This window comes from Struthio camelus, chromosome Z (assembly GCF_040807025.1).
Source record: "Struthio camelus isolate bStrCam1 chromosome Z, bStrCam1.hap1, whole genome shotgun sequence".
NCBI lineage: Eukaryota > Metazoa > Chordata > Aves > Struthioniformes > Struthionidae > Struthio > Struthio camelus.
Genome location: NC_090982.1, coordinates 88,021,836 through 88,041,114, shown reverse-complemented (window position 1 = coordinate 88,041,114; position 19,279 = coordinate 88,021,836). Strand labels below are relative to the sequence as shown.

The following is a 19,279-nucleotide window of genomic DNA, read 5'->3' as shown; positions in this document are numbered from 1 at the left end:
CAACCCTTGATTGGCACCGAATATGAGCATGGGTCAGGCATGAAGGAAGGCAACCATTTCTGCACACCAGGCTTCAGATTACAGCAGGCTTGTCTAGTTATGAACTTGCATATTTTTCATACCTTTGAGCATCTTCTACAATTAGCAACCTTTCATTTAGAAAAAATAAAGCCATATGGCCAAGTACTATCAAATATGCAATATATTTTTAAAAAGCAGGATGTCAAGTTTATATTTTATCTGCAAAAATGGAACATGAGTATGTTTGATATCTACCTTAGCAAGCAAACTAATGGTAATTAATGATTCAATTGATGTAATTAGCATTAAAATGCAATTAAATTATGAGTAAGTGGACCAGGAAAAGAAATCTATGATGTCTTTCTGTCTGTTTTTACATTCAGTCTTTTGTTTTTCAGCAAACAGAGGAAGTGGGGCAGCAGGCAGCTCGCAGACTGGTGATGCGCTGGGGAAAGCACTTGCCTCTGTAAGGAAATATTTACTTTGGAATACACGTTTTCCATTTTCAAAGTGTGAACTTTAATCAGAATTGGACGTCTGGAATTTAAGAAGATGAGCAGCATACAGGAGAGATCTGATCTCAGAGGTCATCTGTTTTGAGTTACTGCCAATATAAAAAATATTTAACAATCAGTGCAAAATGATACTTTAAAGAGTTTTAGACTTAATTTTATGACAGAGTAGAAAGGAAAAGAATGGAAATCTTAGCCTGTTCACATTCACTGAGTGACAATGAGCTATGTCTTTCAGTCTCTCACACACTTCATTTACTAAGATGAGGGAGGTTTGAATCAAAATCAACAGCAGGATTATTTTCGTGCTGCTGAGCGATCTGCAAACAGGATTCATTCTGAATTTCCTTTGCCTTCAGATGTTATATTTTTCATGATAGTTGCCACCTATTCAGTTATTGTGGTTGCTGTTAAAAAGTCAGTAGTTACCATCTCTTACCTTTCCTGGGTAACTGGGGTACAGCAGTTTTCCAGCTTACAGTGGAGGGAAATACTGTGCATCTCAGCTATCCTTGAGGTAATTGCTGGCACAGACTGGCTTTTAATAAGGACCACTATAGTTATTTTCTGGGCAGAGTGGGTTCCATTGAGTTCTCATGAGAGTCAATTTTTTTGCATATTCTTCTGATGCTTCATTAAAAAAAGATGAAAAGTAAGACTATAGTTTGCCTGAAATAACTGATACAGTACAGAATCCACTTTTAAGTGGTGCCCTGACAGACAGCACGGCCGATGGACGGAGACGCGGGCTCGCGGCACGCGCCGCGCAGCGCTGGCGTTGCACGGTGGGTCGCTTGTCGCCCATCTACGTGGCACAGCTGGGCTTGTTCGCCCCATGAGCAGGCACATCGTCGGTGTGCACTGCCACCAGCCACCCGCTGTGCCAGGGTGACGTTCTCCGTTCCCTTTGCTTTATTTTGGCCGTTAAGGGATCTCAGCGTAACAAAAAAACAGTTTTGAGAAGCGCTCTAAGGCTTTGTTCAATGACGCTCATTCGTAAAGCGGGCTACAAAGTAAAAATGTGTCTACGTGCTGTAGCATATCCGTGTGCCAATCCGAAACCATCACTTAATTGGCTAGTGTCTGTTTCCATCGAGATGTCTCAGTTAAAAGGATTCTGTTGTCTAGCTTCCTACATCTAATACCGTGTTGTCTTTATAAAAATATTAATATTTAAATAAGAGGCTTTTTAACCTGTCCTGCTTTCATTTAAATGAACTGAATGCATAAGAATTCCATATTTCTTTCTGCATCAGTTTGTGATGGCTTTAGATTAATTCTTTATCATCTTTTAAAGATCTATTCTCCAGATCACACCAACAACAGCTTTTCATCAAATCCTTCAACTCCTGTTGGTTCTCCCCCTTCTCTCTCAGGTATTGTTGTTACAATTCTATTTTACTGAACATTTCAACGTATTTTTGGTAGGAGATGCTTAAATGAACTCCTACAGTACTGGGTGTGAGATGAGCATCCAGCCAGTAGCATCAGGCTATTTCCTTATTGCTGTAAAACACATGCAGGTGGCTGATTGTTCTCACAGAGATGAGCAGAGATATTTTCTAAAAGCTATATTTTGGCCAATGCAGAGAGAAGGTTGTTACACCTCTCAGGTGGATGCATTTACTGCTGAAAAGCAGTGTTTTTATGCATCCTTATTGCGGCTTCCTGTAGTCCCCTCAGGATCTTCTGGCAGATGATTTCCACTTTGTGCGGCTGGGCCCCACAGAGTGGCAGGACGTGCGGGAGCCCCGACCGCGTCCCCATTCCTAGGTGATAGCCTCTGGGCGAACGTTGTCACCAAGCGCTTTTGCGGCAGCCTCGCTGCAAGGCTCCTGTGGCGAGTACATGTCCTTGGACGTTTCCCCCATTCTCTCTCAGAGGCTCAGGCAAAGGCCTGTTAGAATTGGATCCAAAAAATGTGTCTCTGGACAAACTGAGACCCCATGAATCTAATTAATTTATTACATACTTTGTTTTTAATAATTGCATATTTTAACTAAACCCAATGGTACTCATAAAAGCCTAAACTGAAAAGATCTAGAGGCCCAGGGTAGTTCTCATGAGCATCAAGTATTTTGAAAGTTTATCTGAATTTAATTCAGATTTCTTAACCCTTGAGATTTTCCACCTAGAGCATTAAGCTTCTCCTCCCTGCATAACCGACCCACGCAGCATGCGTTAACTTCTTGGAGATGGCCTGTCAACTTTCTCTCCCCTCTTTAAGACTAGGTCTACTTCATAAGGTAACCAGACATCCTGTGGTCTCCTCTTCTTTGCCTGAGAGTCCCTGGATCCCGTTAAACTCACTTGGAAATCTGAAAAGGCAGCCGAGGTTATGTTCCTGTAGGGCAGTGCCGTTAATTCGTGAAAGAGGCGGGATCCACCCCTCGTTTTCTTAAAGAGGAGAGTAGTACAACTGAGGTGGAGAGAGCTCCTGTGCTCCTGAGCTTTTAAAAAGGTACCACAACCTTAGAGACATAAACATAATAATAGACTTAAAGCGATGAGATCTTTTTGGAAGGCTTGGTAGGAGTGCAGCTTGTGCTAGCTGGCAGCATATGAAAACGATCAGGAAGGAGAAGGGAGAACTAGAACATTGCCCAGCCTCTGTGGGAAGAGGTCCAGGAGGAAGGGCCACCACGCTTATGTCCCGCACGGTCACCTTGCCATGAAGAAGCATCTAACGGTTGTGGTTAAAAGAATTCAACAAACATCTGCACCTCCTCCGGAGTCGTACCTAGCAGGGGACCTGGAGCCGGGGGACTGCCTGGCCATGCCACAGAGGAAGGGATTCCCACCCTGCAGAGAATGACACTCTGCCCTTATATTTGGTCAGAAATCAATCCTTGAGCTTAAGCAACACCCTGGCACCATGAGCTACATTTCTCTTAGTGAGGCACTGTCATTGTTTCCAATAAAAGGATACGAGCTGAAGAGAGAAATATTGTGCTAAGTAATTTGGGCTGCATTACTTTCTACAAGTTTTACTGGATAAATAGAAAGAGCCAAGTGTCAAAATAAATAAAAATAAGGAATGTAAATGCATTTAAAGAACAACTAGAAGTGTTTAGCATGCAAGGCACTTTTCCCTCAAGGATATCAAGGGCTAGTTAAAAATTATTTCAAAAGTAAAGATTGCTCTTCATTGCTCCATTCAGTGCTGTCACAAAATCTCAAATAAAAGATCCATGGGGACCAGAAAAGAGAAGATTTACGTTTTAATTAGCATTAACATAATTTTGACTTTAATGAGAAAAAAAATCAGAGAGCGAGCCTAAAAAAAACTGCCATGAGTTCCACCCTGGCCTATCTCAGTCCGAGCAAATGCCACTCAATTTAGACGTTAAGATTAAAATCCTAATATTTCCATCTCAAATTCTTAACCTTGTTTCATACGATCGTTCAGAAGATCATTTATTTAAAAGAAAGAGCACTGTAAATTATCTCATCATTGTACTATAAATATGAGCTGTTGGGAAAATACTCGAAAAGATGTCTTTCCCCGTGTTTGCTTTGCCTCTTTCACAAGGGCAAATTTTTTCATTAGAAAATATTGCTGAAGACCAAGAGACCTTTTATTCCCGCAGCAGAAGCAGGTTTGGAGCAGTGGCTATGAACTAGATTTTTTTTCTGTTAGACCCTTTGAAAATAACCTCCCCTAAGAGAACGCAAACCTTATCAGAGTATAACTGAATGTTTTGTGTAGTGTTTTTACTTATTTCTTTTTTAAGATTTTGTAAATTTGGTGACAGAATGACGTGATCAGTGGCACTGAATATGTCTTGAAGCAAAGTCAGGATAGTATGTGCTGGACTGGCGTAGCAGTCTCGCGGTCCTCTCTCGGCACTGCTGGAAAGTGCTCCTTCTCTTTACCAGTGAGACATTTCCTTCTGCTGGAGCCTCTCGCAGGTACAGCTGCTGAATCAATGAAATCCTCTATGCCGAGCAGCAGCCTGGGGGAACTTTGTGGCCTGCATCTACGTGCTTTGCTACAAAATACCTTTTTTTCATCCATGTGTATTTTGGAAGTTCTCCATATGTCTGCTCTATAGTCTATCTGGAATACGGCATTTACATGTCTACAAAACTGTCCAAAAAGTTTGAAAGACATTTTTGTTTGCATAGTTCTAATGGTAATTCCAATTTTACTATTAGCAGGCACAGCTGTTTGGTCTAGAAATGGAGGTCAAGCGTCATCATCTCCCAATTATGAAGGTCCCTTACACTCTTTGGTATGTTTTGATTAGTGACCTCCTCTGCCTCAGTATTTTACTTGCTGTTCTTTCCATTTCTCATCCATTCTTCTCACACAGGTTTTCATTTCGTTAGTGACTGCTATGCCCTCGGACTTGATTTTGCCACCTCTAAGTCGGTATCATGGGTGCCCCGTACTCTAGCGTGCATGATAACGGTTCGAGCTGCTGCTGCCGGCCAGGATCTACCGCTTGGTCACACGACAGAGATGCAGCGTTGAAATGCAGTAAAAAGGGGAATAATAGATACAGAAAGAGGGAATGATGAACAGACAGGCAGATGGAATATATTGAAGAGAAAATATGAATAAGAAGCCCTGGTTGCTGTCAAGCAGGACGGAGCGTGTGCATTGTCAGTCAGCTCTGTTTACTCAGCGAGCGAGTGCAGTAGACATGTCAGCGATGATTTGGAGTTGTCTCTGGCATGTGTGAAAACACTACGGGGTAAACTTGCCGGGCAAATTGTCAGGGACTGAGAGAGGAATAAATGCTAGCATGACAGAGGAGGATTAAAGGGATATTAATAAGATTTGTTATCTTTTTTAATGGAAAGATTCAGTAAGAGCTGGAGTTGGCCAAAAGCACATTAGGTCTGGCTTGCTAGGACAAACAGACACAATTTTAAGGAATCCAGTATCCACTGTCTCAGTCTTCTCAGTTTGTTGTTTGTCTCAATTGTAAGTCTAGGAGTTTTCCGTAATCGGTGTAAAACACCTGGTGCATTGTTAGGTGTAAAATAAATAGTGCTAAAGTCTAAAAGTTTCTTAATATTAAAAAAGAAGGAAAACAGGTAATTCTTGAGAGCGCAGTGTTTAGCCCACCTACTAGAGAGTGATGCAAAAATCCTGTTGACTTTTGTTAGGATTTTGCCTGAGTAAGGAATTAGTATGGGCTAGTTTTTCAGCCCAACTAAGGATGTCCTGCTCATGATTGACTGTGATAATTTCTGGGTTTCCTGCCTTGTGGAGGTTTTTTTTGTTGTTGTTGTTTGGCTTTTGGAGAGCGGTGGGTTTATTAAGAGATGTGCTTAAGTGATCCACAAGTTATGAGTAGTGCTTTTTGCAGCTGAAGTTCCCCGGTGGTTCGGGGCGGCCCTGTTTTGTTCTCCCCTTTCGTATCTTAGCGAGGAGCCAAAACGTCGGGTTGCCCGTGGGGCACGTGGCTTGAGCGAGGCATTGCTGAGGGCAGCAGTGGGTAGAGAGCGAGGACAGGGTGAGGGCAGAGGCGACCTGGTCTGCCCCGTCCTTCCTGCTCAGGCCACGACTCCTTCAGCTAATAATTTCCAGCATCTATAAAATGCAGATACCGATGCTTTCTTGTACATAGTGCTTTGGGTTCCTTGGGTGAAAGGCAGCATAAAGACCTAGGTAGAGGTTACGATTTCTTCTCAGTCCGTTGCTGCTCTTCTTCCTAGCCTTGCCAACAACATGACTCTGGGCTTTTTTGGCTTAGCAGAAATATGATATTGGGAGGAAGTAACTCAGTAAAGCAGCGATCAGGTTTCTTGAAAGTCATCCCTAGTGCTATATATATCTATAGGATAATCGCAGAAGTAGCCTGGGTAGCGCCCTCTCATCCTACGGGGAGCAGTGGAGGGCTCATTTTGGTTTTGGAGAGAAGCGATTTGCATCAGAACAGAGGGGGGAGCTTAGGAGAAGGGCTGCCGCCCCGCCAGGCCAGGACCTCTCTGCTTCGTAATTGCTTCCACGTGGCTTACGGGCCGTGAGTTGTTAAGTTAAGGAAGTGTATTTATTACTGCTTTTACCAGTGATACCTTGAAAGTGGTTTGAGGGTGCATATCCATAGGGACAAAAGAAACCACAGTGTGGCGATGGACTATACGGCCCGGTAGTTTCTCTTCTTCTCTTTGTGTGTGATTAGATGGGGGGAGGAAAATCCCTATCAGAGACTGATGAAAATTGGTGGTATATTTGTTTCTTTACTTCTTCTCCTTTTTTTTTTATTATTTTTATTTTTATTTTTATTTTTTTAAGTACCGCTAAAACTTTTCCAAGACGTAGAGGGCAACATTATGTACTGTAATGATTATGTTCATGAGGAATCATTGAACCTGTTTTGCCCATGAAAATCAAAGCCGTACTTGTGTTAACCACGCTCTCCCGTGCCCCCTGAACGCTATCTTAAAACGTTTCCCTGAGGGGCAAGGAAAAAAACACCCGCTCTGGTCACAAAGGGGATGAGAGAGGAGGAACGGTGGTGCTCAGTCACAGGCGGCCCGGCCCCGGCACGCACCCTGGCGCCCGCGGCGGCGGCGCCCTTCCGTGGCGTACCTTAATCCGTGTGTGTTGTGTGCCCGCAGGCGAAATGGCCCCTTCGCGTTTGCTGACGCCTCTCTTGATTTGTTTCCCCCCAAACAAAACAGCAAAGCCGGATTGAGGACCGCTTGGAGCGGCTGGACGACGCTATTCATGTGCTGCGGAACCACGCCGTGGGGCCGTCCACCGCCATGCCCGGCAGCCATGGCGACATGCACGGATTAATAGGGCCGGCGCACAATGGAGCGATGGGAGGTCTCGGCTCCGGCTACGGCACCGGCCTGCTCTCGGCCAATCGGCACTCGCTCATGGTAAGCGCTGCGGCTTCAGCGGGAGCGGCCGGGCTCGGCGCCCGCCGGGCCGTCGCCGCAGGGTTCGCGGCGGCCGAGAGGGCGACGTTGCCCCCTTCGGCCTCGCCTCTCTTCCCCCCCCGCCGCCGCCGCCGCCAGCGCCCGTCGTCGGCCCCCGGACTCCGCCGCTCTCGCCTCCGGCCGCGTTTGGCGCCCGCTGCCCCCCGGCGCGAGTTCGGGGGCGCTTCTCCTCGCGGCCGTAACGAAGGTTTCGGCAGAGGGGCATCCCACTGGGGTGGGGGGTGGGGGGGGTGAATCGGGGTGCGCTTTTTAGTCTTAAACACACCGTTCTGGACTGCAGGCCTGGTCAGGGTTTCAGAAACGGCCGCTAACCCTGCGCTGATTTTCAGCGTAGGCTCAAATTTCGGGAGGGGGCGGGGAGAAGGTGGTTCAGAGTGAGAGCCGCGCGCGCGCTAACGCCGGGGCTAGATGACCCGCGTGTAGCGCCGAGGAGCCCTCGCCGCGACCTGGCGCTCGCCCGCCTCGTCGAGCTCCCAGGCCCTCGCGACGGCCGGGGTGAGTCGTGCCTCGCGGCAGCACGGCCCCGTGACGGGAGGCATCAGGCCTGCAGTTCGCTGTTGGAATTTCAGGTTTTGCCGTGCTGTATATATATGCATATATATATATATACACATACACACTGTTCGTGTCTTCATAACAAACGCCGTGCACTTTGGAAAGGAAGTATTTCGCAGTTACTTTCTTTCTTGCAAAGGAAAATCCTGTCTCTCCCATCTATTAATCTCTTAAATATGTTGGCGAAACAATAAGTGAAGGGGATGCGGCTAATGAAAGGCATTTGTATCTATAGAAGTCTTAAACAAAGCCCCTCAGAAGAAGTTAATGGAAAAGTAGCTGCCCTACGCGAAGGGAGAAACGGCAGTTCTAGATGAGAAAGTGAAGGTACATATGTGCAGAGTGGGATTAGATGTTCGGTTTTCAGCGTGATTAAAGGGCGGTAATTCTGATGCTTTAAAATGTAATTCTAGGAATAACGTTGCTTACTCATATGTGGAATGGAAAAAGGGAACAATGAGTTATCTGGCAGTATTTTCAGATGGTTCAAACTATTTAGGTTAATTAAGACTGGAGGAAAATATGTGGAAAGAGAAAGGGACATGACAGATCCGCGGCCAGTTCACTGCCATGTGGCGTTGTAGGAGGACTAGGCTTGATCCCCTTCTCATCCCACAGTCTAAGGGCAAGGCAGTGCAGATTAGAAGAAAGAATTTCAATTAACCATATACATATTGGGCTCCAAACAATTCAGGAAGAAAGCATGTGCCTCTGCTAGAGAGTCGCATAGAAATTTCTCTTCAGTGCGCAAGAATCATTAAGAAAAACCCAAAACAAAACAAAAAAAGAAGCCCTTTGAATTGAAAAAGAACATGAGAAAGGACACCAAAACTGATGGAATGCCAATCAGTGTATTCCATATATATGTACGTGTATGTGTGTGTGTGCGTGTATATATGTATGTGTATGTATTTATCCTTACCTGGAGCTCCGTGTTGTTTTGGTTTTCCTATCTCCAAAAAGTTTAGTAAAATTGGAAGGAATTCAGCGGCAAGCACCAAAGATGATGGCAAGCATGGAAAGATTTTCCTGTGAAGAGAGATTGAACAGATTGTGGTGGTGTTGTTTAGAAAGGAGATGAATAAGAGGAGACATAATAGAGGTACGTAGAATAATAGATAGCATAGAAAAGGTAAATCTAGCTCTCCTATTCATCCTTCCTTATAATTAAAGAACAAGGGGACATTCAGTGAACCTGACAAAAAGAAATACTTTTTATTCAACACACAATGACCTGTGAAGTTCATTGCTCCAAGATGTAATCAAGGCCAAATGTTCAGAAGCATTCCAAATAGGATTAGGCATCATATGGAAAATGCAAACATTTAGAGTTTTGCTTGACAGGATTCAGACAAGATTCCTCCTTTTTTCACAAGGGGAAAGGAAAAAAAAAAAAGAAAAACTTTGATGCCCGAGTGTGAGGCAACTGCTGGGGGAAGGAAGGAGCTTCTTCTAGTGGCCAATTATTTCATAATTGCCTCCTCCTCCGGTCTGCTGCACACACTTGGGATGCCCCAGTGCTGGGCGCTGTCGTGATCCTCGGCTAGGTGATTAGAAAATAATGAGCCTCCTAGCATCATTGAGACCACGACTTTTATTCAGCGTGGCAATTCCCGGGCTCTTGTGCAATGCTCAAAGGCGTTCCCAGGCATCTCGTCCCGCTTTGCCGCCCGGCGCCGGGAGGACTTTCCCGAGATGCCCGGCACGCGGGTGCTGGCACCGCCGCCGTGCAGCCTCCCGACATCCCCAGCTTCTGGCAAGGTCGACTTGCGATTTCTAACCTTGAGCGCTTGCCACCGGCCAAGGCCTCAACAACGGAGGCCTGCCGTCGCCTGTGGGAATTTGAATATCCCATCTGTCTCTAGCTCTCTCCCGGTGAGGAAAGGTTTGACTGTCAAATATTCTCACCCGGATCTTCTTGACCAAACAGATGTCTTTTTCAGACTTGTCCACGTTCAGTGTCATAAGCTAAATATTTGCCCATAGTTTGTAAACTGGCTAAGAATGAAATAGTTCCTGTTGCTACAAGTTATTAAAACGTAGTATTAGCTGTCGAAATTAAGTACCTGAGAAACTAGCATAAGGTTGTTTTTTGTTTTTTGTTTTTTTAACTGAGGCAGCTTTGTGACAGGCTCTGCTCCTCATTAAATTAAATGTTAATAAAAGTGACTCTGTCATGGGTGAAATATCATTAAAAGCCACAAATGGGCTTGTGTCATTTGTAGATTCAAAAAAAATGCTAAGCGTTAACTGAAAATGGTCTGGCAAGAGGGCTCTGAGAGGTAGAAAGATGCTTTTTCAGCAGCTCAGTTAAATCCGTCTCCTCTCCCCTTCCCCAATAAAATTAGCATGAACCAGACATTGTTTTGCTCTCTGTGGCAGTTGCTGAGAATTCACAAAAGGAAATTCTAGATTGTAATTTAGCTTGGCCTCAGGTAATATGTTAAATACACTTGGGATACATATAATCTAAGATTTTAGTTTGTACAAAGCTATTTTTTCCTCCAGTGTTTAAACAATACTGCTTTTAATGAAGAAATCTGGCTTTATTAAAAGCCAGATCTGTGACTTACAACTCTTTCTGCATATCTGCTCTCAATCAAGAGAAAAGAGTTTAATTTTTGTAGCTTTGTTCGCTTTGCATATGTTAAACTGATGCAACATGCACCCAGGGCATCACTTCAGAGACGGTTTGTTCCAAAAATATGTGCTCCTCGCTTAAATACCAGATGTAGGTGAAGTTAGATTTAAACAAAAACCCAGCAACAATGAAAAATTAAAGCGATCATATCATGCCTCTAAAAAATGCGTTCATATTTTTAAGAATAGTTAGGCACTTGTTTTTTCAGAAGTTCTCCTGTTTTGATTTGGAAATGCAGAGCGATAGAGTCTTATCGCTTTTGTTTTGAAGACCGGCTCCTGTTTACTTCTCTTCTGGAGTCTGTAAAAAAGGGATATAGTCGATCAAAGTTAATGGAGCAGGAGGATTCAAATCGAAGATATGCTTCTTTGAGAGCCTTGCTACTTCTGAAAACAAGACGGGCACATTTCTCTGAAAAAAACAGAGCCTGCTAAGTTCCCAAACAGCATTACTCACTGTCTGAAACTGTAACTTGTGTGAAAGAGTCAGGCCTGATAATTTCTTTTGGAAAACTGGTATGAATTTTGAAGTAAAAACATAAGAACAAAGGAAATAGTTTTTGAGTAGAGTCAGTCTTAAGTTAGCCTTTGACCGTTTGATACATTCCACGCTGAAAAGGAAGTTGAAGGGGGGAAAAAAAAAATTGAAAAAAAAAAAAAAATCAAGGAGGATACTGGTAATGTTTTCCACATTTGAATTTTAATACATGAAACAGGCTATAAAACTTTGGCCAGCTGCAGTAAATAAAGTAGCAGTGGGAGGTATGGACCGGAAACTTGTACAGAATGTGCTGGTGGAAGTCTCCGTGCCCACGGTACACCTTCGCGCGCTGCCTTGGGCCGCCGAGCACGCCGGAGACGCTCGAGAGCGGGGCCGGAGCCGGGGCCGCTTTCCCGCAGCTCTGCCGTGTGGACTGTTCGCCACCGCTCGCTGTTACACAACAGATGTGCAACTTTTTTTTTCCCCAGACGAAAATAACACAAAGATGGGTCAGATGCCGCTCGTCGCTGCTCTGCCGAAAATGTGAATTAAGTTCTCTGATTTGGGTGGAATTAGTCCAGATTTACAGCTGTGTAGCCAAGAGCAAAATTTTATTCACTGCATGAGCTGTTTTCTATAGCAAGCTTTCTTATAAGGGGCTTCTTGTTTTACGTTGTCACTCTTCTATTAATGGCCCAATAAGGAGAGCACTTCAGCGTTTACTGGTTTTTAGCAGGCCCCTGGAATTTGCTGATGCCCTTGTTTCTAATTTCTCCTTCGATATTAGCAAACCAATGCACATTAATTCCCACCATTTACAAATATGGTATATTTGATGCCAGCTTAGCAACAAATGGGTTGAGCAGTGGAAGTCTGGAACAAACCTCAGCTCCCCTGTGCGCGTCTCCTCCGCGTTGGAAGTGGCAGGACTGCTCCCTGGGGACAGGCTCGGGCACCCGCATCCCGGCCTCCGGCGCGGGGCGATCTCCTCGGCCCGGTCCGCTTCCCGTGGTGACCGGCCAGGCTGGAGGAAGGGCACAAGGCTCTGACCAAATCGGGGAGCCACAGGCTCGAGTTTCCCACCCCAAGACCTCGATTCTCCCAAGCACATGTGCGCTTAACTTTATTACCAAGCGTAGTCCCACTGGGACTATTCCTGACATTGAATTTAAGCACATGCGTAAGTATTTGCTGGGCTGAAAACATCATAATTAAAATGTAGGTAGCCTCCATATGCTGAACTTGTAGCGCAAACGCAAAGCAACCCTGTACACCCATAAAGAAACTTCTGTGAGCTGGCTGTGAAGATTCAGGAATGGCTTAGCAATAAGGATGATGTAGCTTTTGTTCTCAAAGCTGCTCATAATATTTCTGTGTCTGGAATGGCCTTTGGGACAGAAGCTAACACGTTGCATGTCCAGATAGAAACTTCAGGGTTAGGGTCATTTCGTTGTACCTTCCCATCTCCCTCTCTCAAGGGCATGAGCTAAGCTTATATTTTCAGCTTTAACTGTGAATTTCCTGACTTTCAGTAGTTCCTGTTGTTTCAGAGGTTATGTAGATTGTGGGGATTTTATTGTAACTTTTTAAATTAAATTGTCGAAAACAGCATGTGAATGCCAACTTTTGCACAGAAGTCTTAGAAGACACATGTTCCTTTTGTAGCAGTGCGTGGAGGGATTGATCAAAATCATTATAAAACACAGACTGGTAAGCGTTATTTTTAAGATAGTGCTTAGAAGTCCATCAGCTTGTCTGCATGCTTCACATGAGGGCCCACAGGAAGAGAGCATGTTCGTGTATATTTTTTTTACATCCACATTAAATTAACTTATGGAATTTTCCACCCCTAGGAATTAAAGTAGCAGCTCATGAAGTAATTCAGTTATGTCATTCAAACATAAACAAAAAGAGTCAAGCAACTTGGCATTATTTAAAAGACAAAATTTGGCTTTTGCTATTCTTTCTTATTATCTTTTTCTCTTCTTAATTTTTATCGCAGTTGTAGCTTTTGCATCTGTTGTTTGTTTTGTTTGCCTGTGGTTTTTAGTTAACAGGTATAATATAAATTGAAAAGAAAAAAACTGGACAAAATGAGCTTCCTGGGATGAAATCTAACATAACAAGCACCAGTGTAAGATTTTTATATGGCACCGTTTTCTGCCTGATTGGTTGACATTCCTGATGCCAGGCAATTACAGCCTGTATCATGTTTTTAAATGATTTTGAGGCTGTAAAGTTCATTTTGGCCAGGAGAGAAACCATTGACCAGTCTTTAAATGACACCTCTTTTGGAAAACATTGTCCCCGCACAAAGGCTTCATTCATCTTTAGCTAGTTAATTAGGCACGTTGTTAAAACGGTAGTATTTGGTTTCCAGGTTTCAGTCGGGGGCTTGCTCGCTGCCGGCGCGGGGCAGCTCCGGGCAGCGGCCCGCCGAGCTGCCCCGCGTCGCGTTGCCCTGCCGTCCAGATGAGAAACAGCTGGCTTTTGTTTAAAAAGCTGTTTGGGGAACTGTCTGGATGTCGAGGTGGGGAGCTGAGGTCGCCGTTCAAGCAGGTGCTCGGGAACAAGGGGGGACGAACGCGGCGGAGGGCGCTCGGAGCCCCGTCAGCTTTGGGGTGATAGCGCCGTTCGTCCGGAGTACGGTACCAAAACGGGATGAAACGGCCAAGCTGGCCGACTGCTTTGCAGCACGGTCCCTCACGAGCAGCTAAATGAGGAAGAGTTAATATTCCTAATCCTGTACTTTAGAACCCTTTATATCGCCGGATTTAGGCAATACTTAAACGAATAATCATCTCTGTTGGAAAGAAATCATAAGGATTATTTCACTGACTTCACTTCGCCGGCCATGGCAACCCACTTCTCTCCATAATAGGTCGCGACTGGTTGATTTCCCTTAAAATACTTCCATTATCTCACATAGCGTGAAAGAAATGCCATTTAAGCGTGGAAGAGCAGAGCAGCGAGCGAAGGCTCGCTGGGTCCGTGCAGGGGAACGCCGCCGCCGCGCGCGCTGCCTCTATTCATAGGATCAGCACCTAAATGAGCCTGAAAGCAGCGGAGAGCTGAAACACGCCGAATCTCTGAAGCGCCGGGCACTTGGGGTAGCTAGCGCGAGGCGGAAGAAAGGGAACGCGCCTCCTCTCTGCTGAACGCCGATTATTAACAGCTGTCTGTCCAGCCGGGAACAGAGATTAACCTTGTAATTTTTGCAGCACTGGAAGAAAATTTGTTTGGGAAGTTGGCTCTTCGCATCGAGTGAACGTTTAATGCCAAATAAAACTTCCTTTTGCAGCGCTCGTGCGCTAGAGCTGAGTGATGCCGTGATCGCCTCCGAAACACTGGACTGCCCAAACCTGCTCCCGTAAAGCAGAACAGAAAGCGCACAGAGAAGCGCGTGGAGCGCTGCCATGCGGTGCGCTCTCGTACGGTTCCTGACTTGAAAGCCACTGTTTAGCCAGCATCCCTGCCTCTGCTTAAGACGTGGCACTTTTTTTTTTCTCTCGTTCCTTCTTCTCTTTTAATACTGAAGTTCAGCTTTGCCACTTTCAGCTGCATTTAAATGGCTTTTGCATACAACTGGCTCGCAAAATGCCTTTTCTTCAGATATTTGGAGAGCTGCTTAGTACTCAGCACTACTTTTTTCTGTAGGAAAAAAATTGAACTTTGCTTTTTTCCTGATTTAATGCCACTCTTAATGTCTTTTTTTTTTTTTATTAAATCCTTTCTTTTGCTTTTGATCTTATTTATAGCTGAGCCACCGGTCATATGGAAACTATTATTGTATAGCATGGAGATGAAAGACTTCAGTGCAGTTAAAGAAGAGTGAATAATTTGGACGAATAATACACACATACAGTGAGAGACCATTTGTTTCAAAGTGCCCTGTGCTGTTCCCTTTTTAATATAGCAGTAGAGGTTTATAAGGGCTTTGCACAAATCTGCTTTCTGTCAGACTTATAAATTTTGACAATATTGAACACATGTTAACATGCATCACCTTACAACTTTCCTGCCTCATGTTTTTATTTATCTAATTGGATAACACAAGGTCATCATTTTTAAAAGTACAAAGCATGTTGCTTGTTGCATTTGTTCCTTATATTAGCAAGTTAGGAATAATCTCTTCCTAACCATAGCTGGAAATGGCTATCCAGAGAGCATTTGACAGTAGTTGTTAGTTTTTCCTTTTTAATCTTTGTGTTTAGAAAGTTAATGATTTGTATGAAGGCTGCCTCTGAGTATGAGAAGAGTTAAATGTAGGGGAAGGAGCGCAACGCTCATACCTTCATAGGAAACCTTTCCCCGGTTTTTACAGCCTATGTCTGCTCCTTACAATTCACGGACTTCAAATGCCCATCTGTGAGCAATAAAAGAAATATTTGTATGGCCATTTCTTACCACTTCTCAAGATTCACTTCTGGGTCAGATAGTGGGCTTTCTCGCTTTGGAGAATAATAGGTTCTGTCTTCATAGCCATGGCGAAGATATATAGAGATAATTCAAGAAGATCCAAAATTAAATGCAGCACTTTGAGGCTGCCGGGTATAATTGATATTTCATGGGGAGATCACAATTCAAAGACACCAAAACAGTTTTCTTTGTCAATCGGTATCTAATTACCGTGCAGACGCATCAACTTTTCTCTTTATGTTTACTGAAAAAACAAGTATCTCCCTCATCTACCTGCGTTCACATGAGGGCCTGTGTGCCCTCTGGCACGCACAAGCGGACAATCCGGTGCAGATAAGGGATCTCCTTTCCCTGGGGTCCTGCTCCCTGGGGTTTGGCTTCCCACTAATACCTGCTGGTTTAGGCAGCTTCTTTTTTGAGAGGAGTATTTGGAGAGAAGTGTTTTACTGCTCAGGAGGCGATTTGTACGTATACAACAGGGAGCTGGGGAAACTGTCCTTTTGCAGAAAAATACTTCAATTATTCTGTAAAAAAAAAAAAAAAAGGTGAAGTTAGTCTGTCAGGTGCCATTTCCAGGGGCTGCCCCATCATCCACTTTCAAAAATTCTAACTTTACCGCGCATTTGTGTTTGAAATAATTGAAGAGTAGCTTAGGCTGGCAGCCCGCTCTGGAGGCATTTATCTTTGGAAATAATAAGAATTAAATAACTGCCAGACTAAGCGCTATACATTTTGACATTTTTGAGAAAAGGATCGTAAAGACAGCAGAATAGTTAGTTTTTCAAAAAGGAAGAAAAACCCCTTACACTTCTTGGAAGCAGGCTGAAACTATGAGTGGATTTTTGCTCGCTCTTGGTAGCTGCAGGATGGAAGTGGGGGCATTTTGTCATCAGATTTAAAGAGGACCCGGTTCAAACCGAGCGGGTGCCTGCTTAACACCCGTCATGTGCGATGGCCCGGTGATGTGTGCCGCTCTGCTCTGCGAATGCCAAGTATGGATTTTAAGACACCCTTTCCGTTGTCGCGTTCTGATTTGAGGATGCGAGTGATGATTGGTAACGTCAGACGCATTCCCATTCCTCATCCCTTTAACAAGAACTAAAATATCCCTCTATTTGCTAAGTAGAAATATTCAAGTTTACCATACGCCAGCACGGTTTTCTACTGTAAATGAGCTAAAATGGAAATGGAGAAGTGTCATGTACCTTCATGTGCTTCCGTGGAACGGGTAGGTCTTCTGAGAGGTTTGGTTACTTCACAAAATGCAGTCGTTCTCCGCTTCATGCTCCTTATGGAATATGCTTCTGAAAATCTTAGCGTCTTTTGTATGTCTGTATTAATTACAGATACGCATCTGTCATATGAAATGCTGAATATTTGAGGATTAATTTTGAGGCAATTTTTTGAAACAACTTCCCATCCATGATGAATAGGTAGATAATCTGAAATATAATATATAGATAACATATAGATAATCTGAAATACATACAAATTAGCATAACCTGAAAAGCCTCACATTTATACCGAATACCTGTTACTGTATGTACAAACTAAAATGCAATGTTAGGAGAAGACAAGGTCTAGCCTTCTTCCCACTCCCACAGTTTTTAAAATGCCATAAAAGATTAACGCAAATGCAAATTCGAACACTGGCCAGGTTTTCATGCTGCCTGCCAACCTAGTATGGAAACGCCTCCAAAGAGACCTACACTAAAAAGTCCCGTGGACTGACCTTGATCATTACTTGCTCCCTGTCGGTGGGATCATCCTACTCAGTAGCTGTATTTTTTTTTTGCCTTCCAGAAGCTTCTTTAACTTTTAAGAGCCAGAATAGCCCAAGATTAGGGCTTCTCACGGTTTTTTCCTTTGACTGAATTATTTCAAGCGCACGGTACATTGCATATGAGCATGTACATGTGTGCCTGCCCCTGTACCTGTGTGTGGGAGATTATGATTTCAAAGAGGGGGTAACTCAGAGAAGCACACCTCAACTTTAGGGCCCGTCTGTACCTCCAGTGCATGTTCTGCGGGTTGTTGTTTTGTTGTTTTTTTCCTCTCCGATCTGCTGAGTGTTGCAGTGGGGGGCTGTTTAAAGAGATGGAAATAAATAAAATATTAATAGACCTTCAAAGTGAGCTTGAATCTCTAAAGATAAGTATTATTTATAGATCTACACTCCTGGGCTAGGGGGAATGATTCATATCTTTGCTCTACCTCCAGGCAAAACTGATGTTTATATAATAGACAAAACGTCGGCACTGCTTGCTGGTTAGGGAGGAGCAGAAAATACGGCATTTTTGTATCTTCTGTTATCGTTTGCAAGCGCTTCCCAGCCCTTCCAAGTGGGGCTGATGGTACCGGGGTTCGCTCTGGGCTCACTGGATGTTTGCGTGGTCGCGCGTAGCGGTGGCCTGGTGGAGGAGGTTGTAGCCCTTGGTCCCCTCACCGCGGCAGTGACAGGTGGTGTGTTGGCATACAGCTCATCAGACTGAGCACCAGGAGACTGCAGTGCTTCTCGTGGGTGTGTTCGGCTTAATTTTGCTTCTTCCACTGCTGCAATGAAATTTCAGTCTGTTGACATAAATGCTTAGAATAACCAGGTTGTCTTCTTCTTGAGAAGATCAGACTAACACCAGGGCCTTGTCTGGCTCCGTGTCTCCCTCATAATACCTGATAGCTCACATGGGGATTTTCAGCTGAGCTTGGCAGCATGGTGGTGGTCCTAAAGGTACTGAGCTCCTCGTAGTTTTGTGAAAACAGCCCATCATGTTTAAAAGAGAAAAGAAAATGACCAGCCCATTTTAAGGCAACCTCTGAAGCCAAACTTACCATTAATAGCCGTTGTTTGCATATCCCCACAGGACAGGGCTGCGATATGGCCTCAAACAGGGCGAGACCTGAGTCGTAGCAGACACACAAAGCCCCAAGAAATCAACCTTCACGTGTCCTCCATTTATGGAACGACCTGGTATACATGCTAGGTTTGATCTTACCATATGTGTGAGCACACATACACACACACACATGCACACAAACAATAAAACTAAGTGATTTTGCTGCCTGAATCTTCTTGCAAGTGATCATAATTGTAGAAATTAATTACCTAGAAAAATAAGCTGTGGAGTGACAGTTGCATTATGGCATTTTTGTAGGAAGAGTTAGAAAGGTTCCATCTAGGAGCAGCACACACAGGACTGTGGGTGAAGCAAGTCCCCCAGCCTGAAGTTTGATTGCATCTGAGCAGAAACCCTTACTCCCACTCACTGAGAGGAAAAAACGTCTTGCTCAAAATAAACCACAGTGGATGGGAACCGGTCTTTCCGTAGTGTAAGAATGGTCATAGGACATATTTGTTCACTAAACAAACTTGAAACTGGCCATTTTACAGGAAAAAAAAGATAGTTACAAATCTCAACAAACATAATTTGTAATGTTTTAGGTTGTAAAAGAGGAAATATGGATCGGTAGTTGTTATCATTCAGTTGTGATTGATTATCTTTCAGATCTCTTGAGAAACGTCAGGAAGAGAAGTGAGAGGAAAGTTTTTATTATTAGAACCAATATTAAAAATGTAGTTAAAATTTTATGTCAGTAGTATCATCTTTTTGGCATCTGAGTTCAACATTTCGGTTTAAAAATCTCGAAAATTACTAGCTTTCAGTTGTTTTTACCACCTCAGCTTTTGGGTAGGATGAAATAAGAGCGATGCGAACTCAGGCCAAATAACCCAGATATCCAAGCTGTCCAT

General features: G+C 44.0%; 1 protein-coding gene across 35 annotated transcripts in view; it reads left to right on the top strand.

Moving 5' to 3' along the window:
* LOC138064405 (transcription factor 4) overlaps positions 1-19,279 on the top strand; it is a 235,535-nt gene that overhangs the window by 203,908 nt on the left and 12,348 nt on the right. For 26 of the 35 annotated variants that reach the window (XM_068926726.1, XM_068926746.1, XM_068926732.1 and 23 more), the window contains 4 exons: positions 420-487; positions 1,831-1,909; positions 4,692-4,768; positions 7,173-7,376. In XM_068926726.1, the coding sequence (XP_068782827.1) occupies positions 420-487; positions 1,831-1,909; positions 4,692-4,768; positions 7,173-7,376 (428 nt within the window). The remainder of the gene's footprint in view (positions 1-419; positions 488-1,830; positions 1,910-4,691; positions 4,769-7,172; positions 7,377-19,279) is intronic. The other 9 variants (XM_068926745.1, XM_068926743.1, XM_068926740.1 and 6 more) reach the window with 2 other exon arrangements.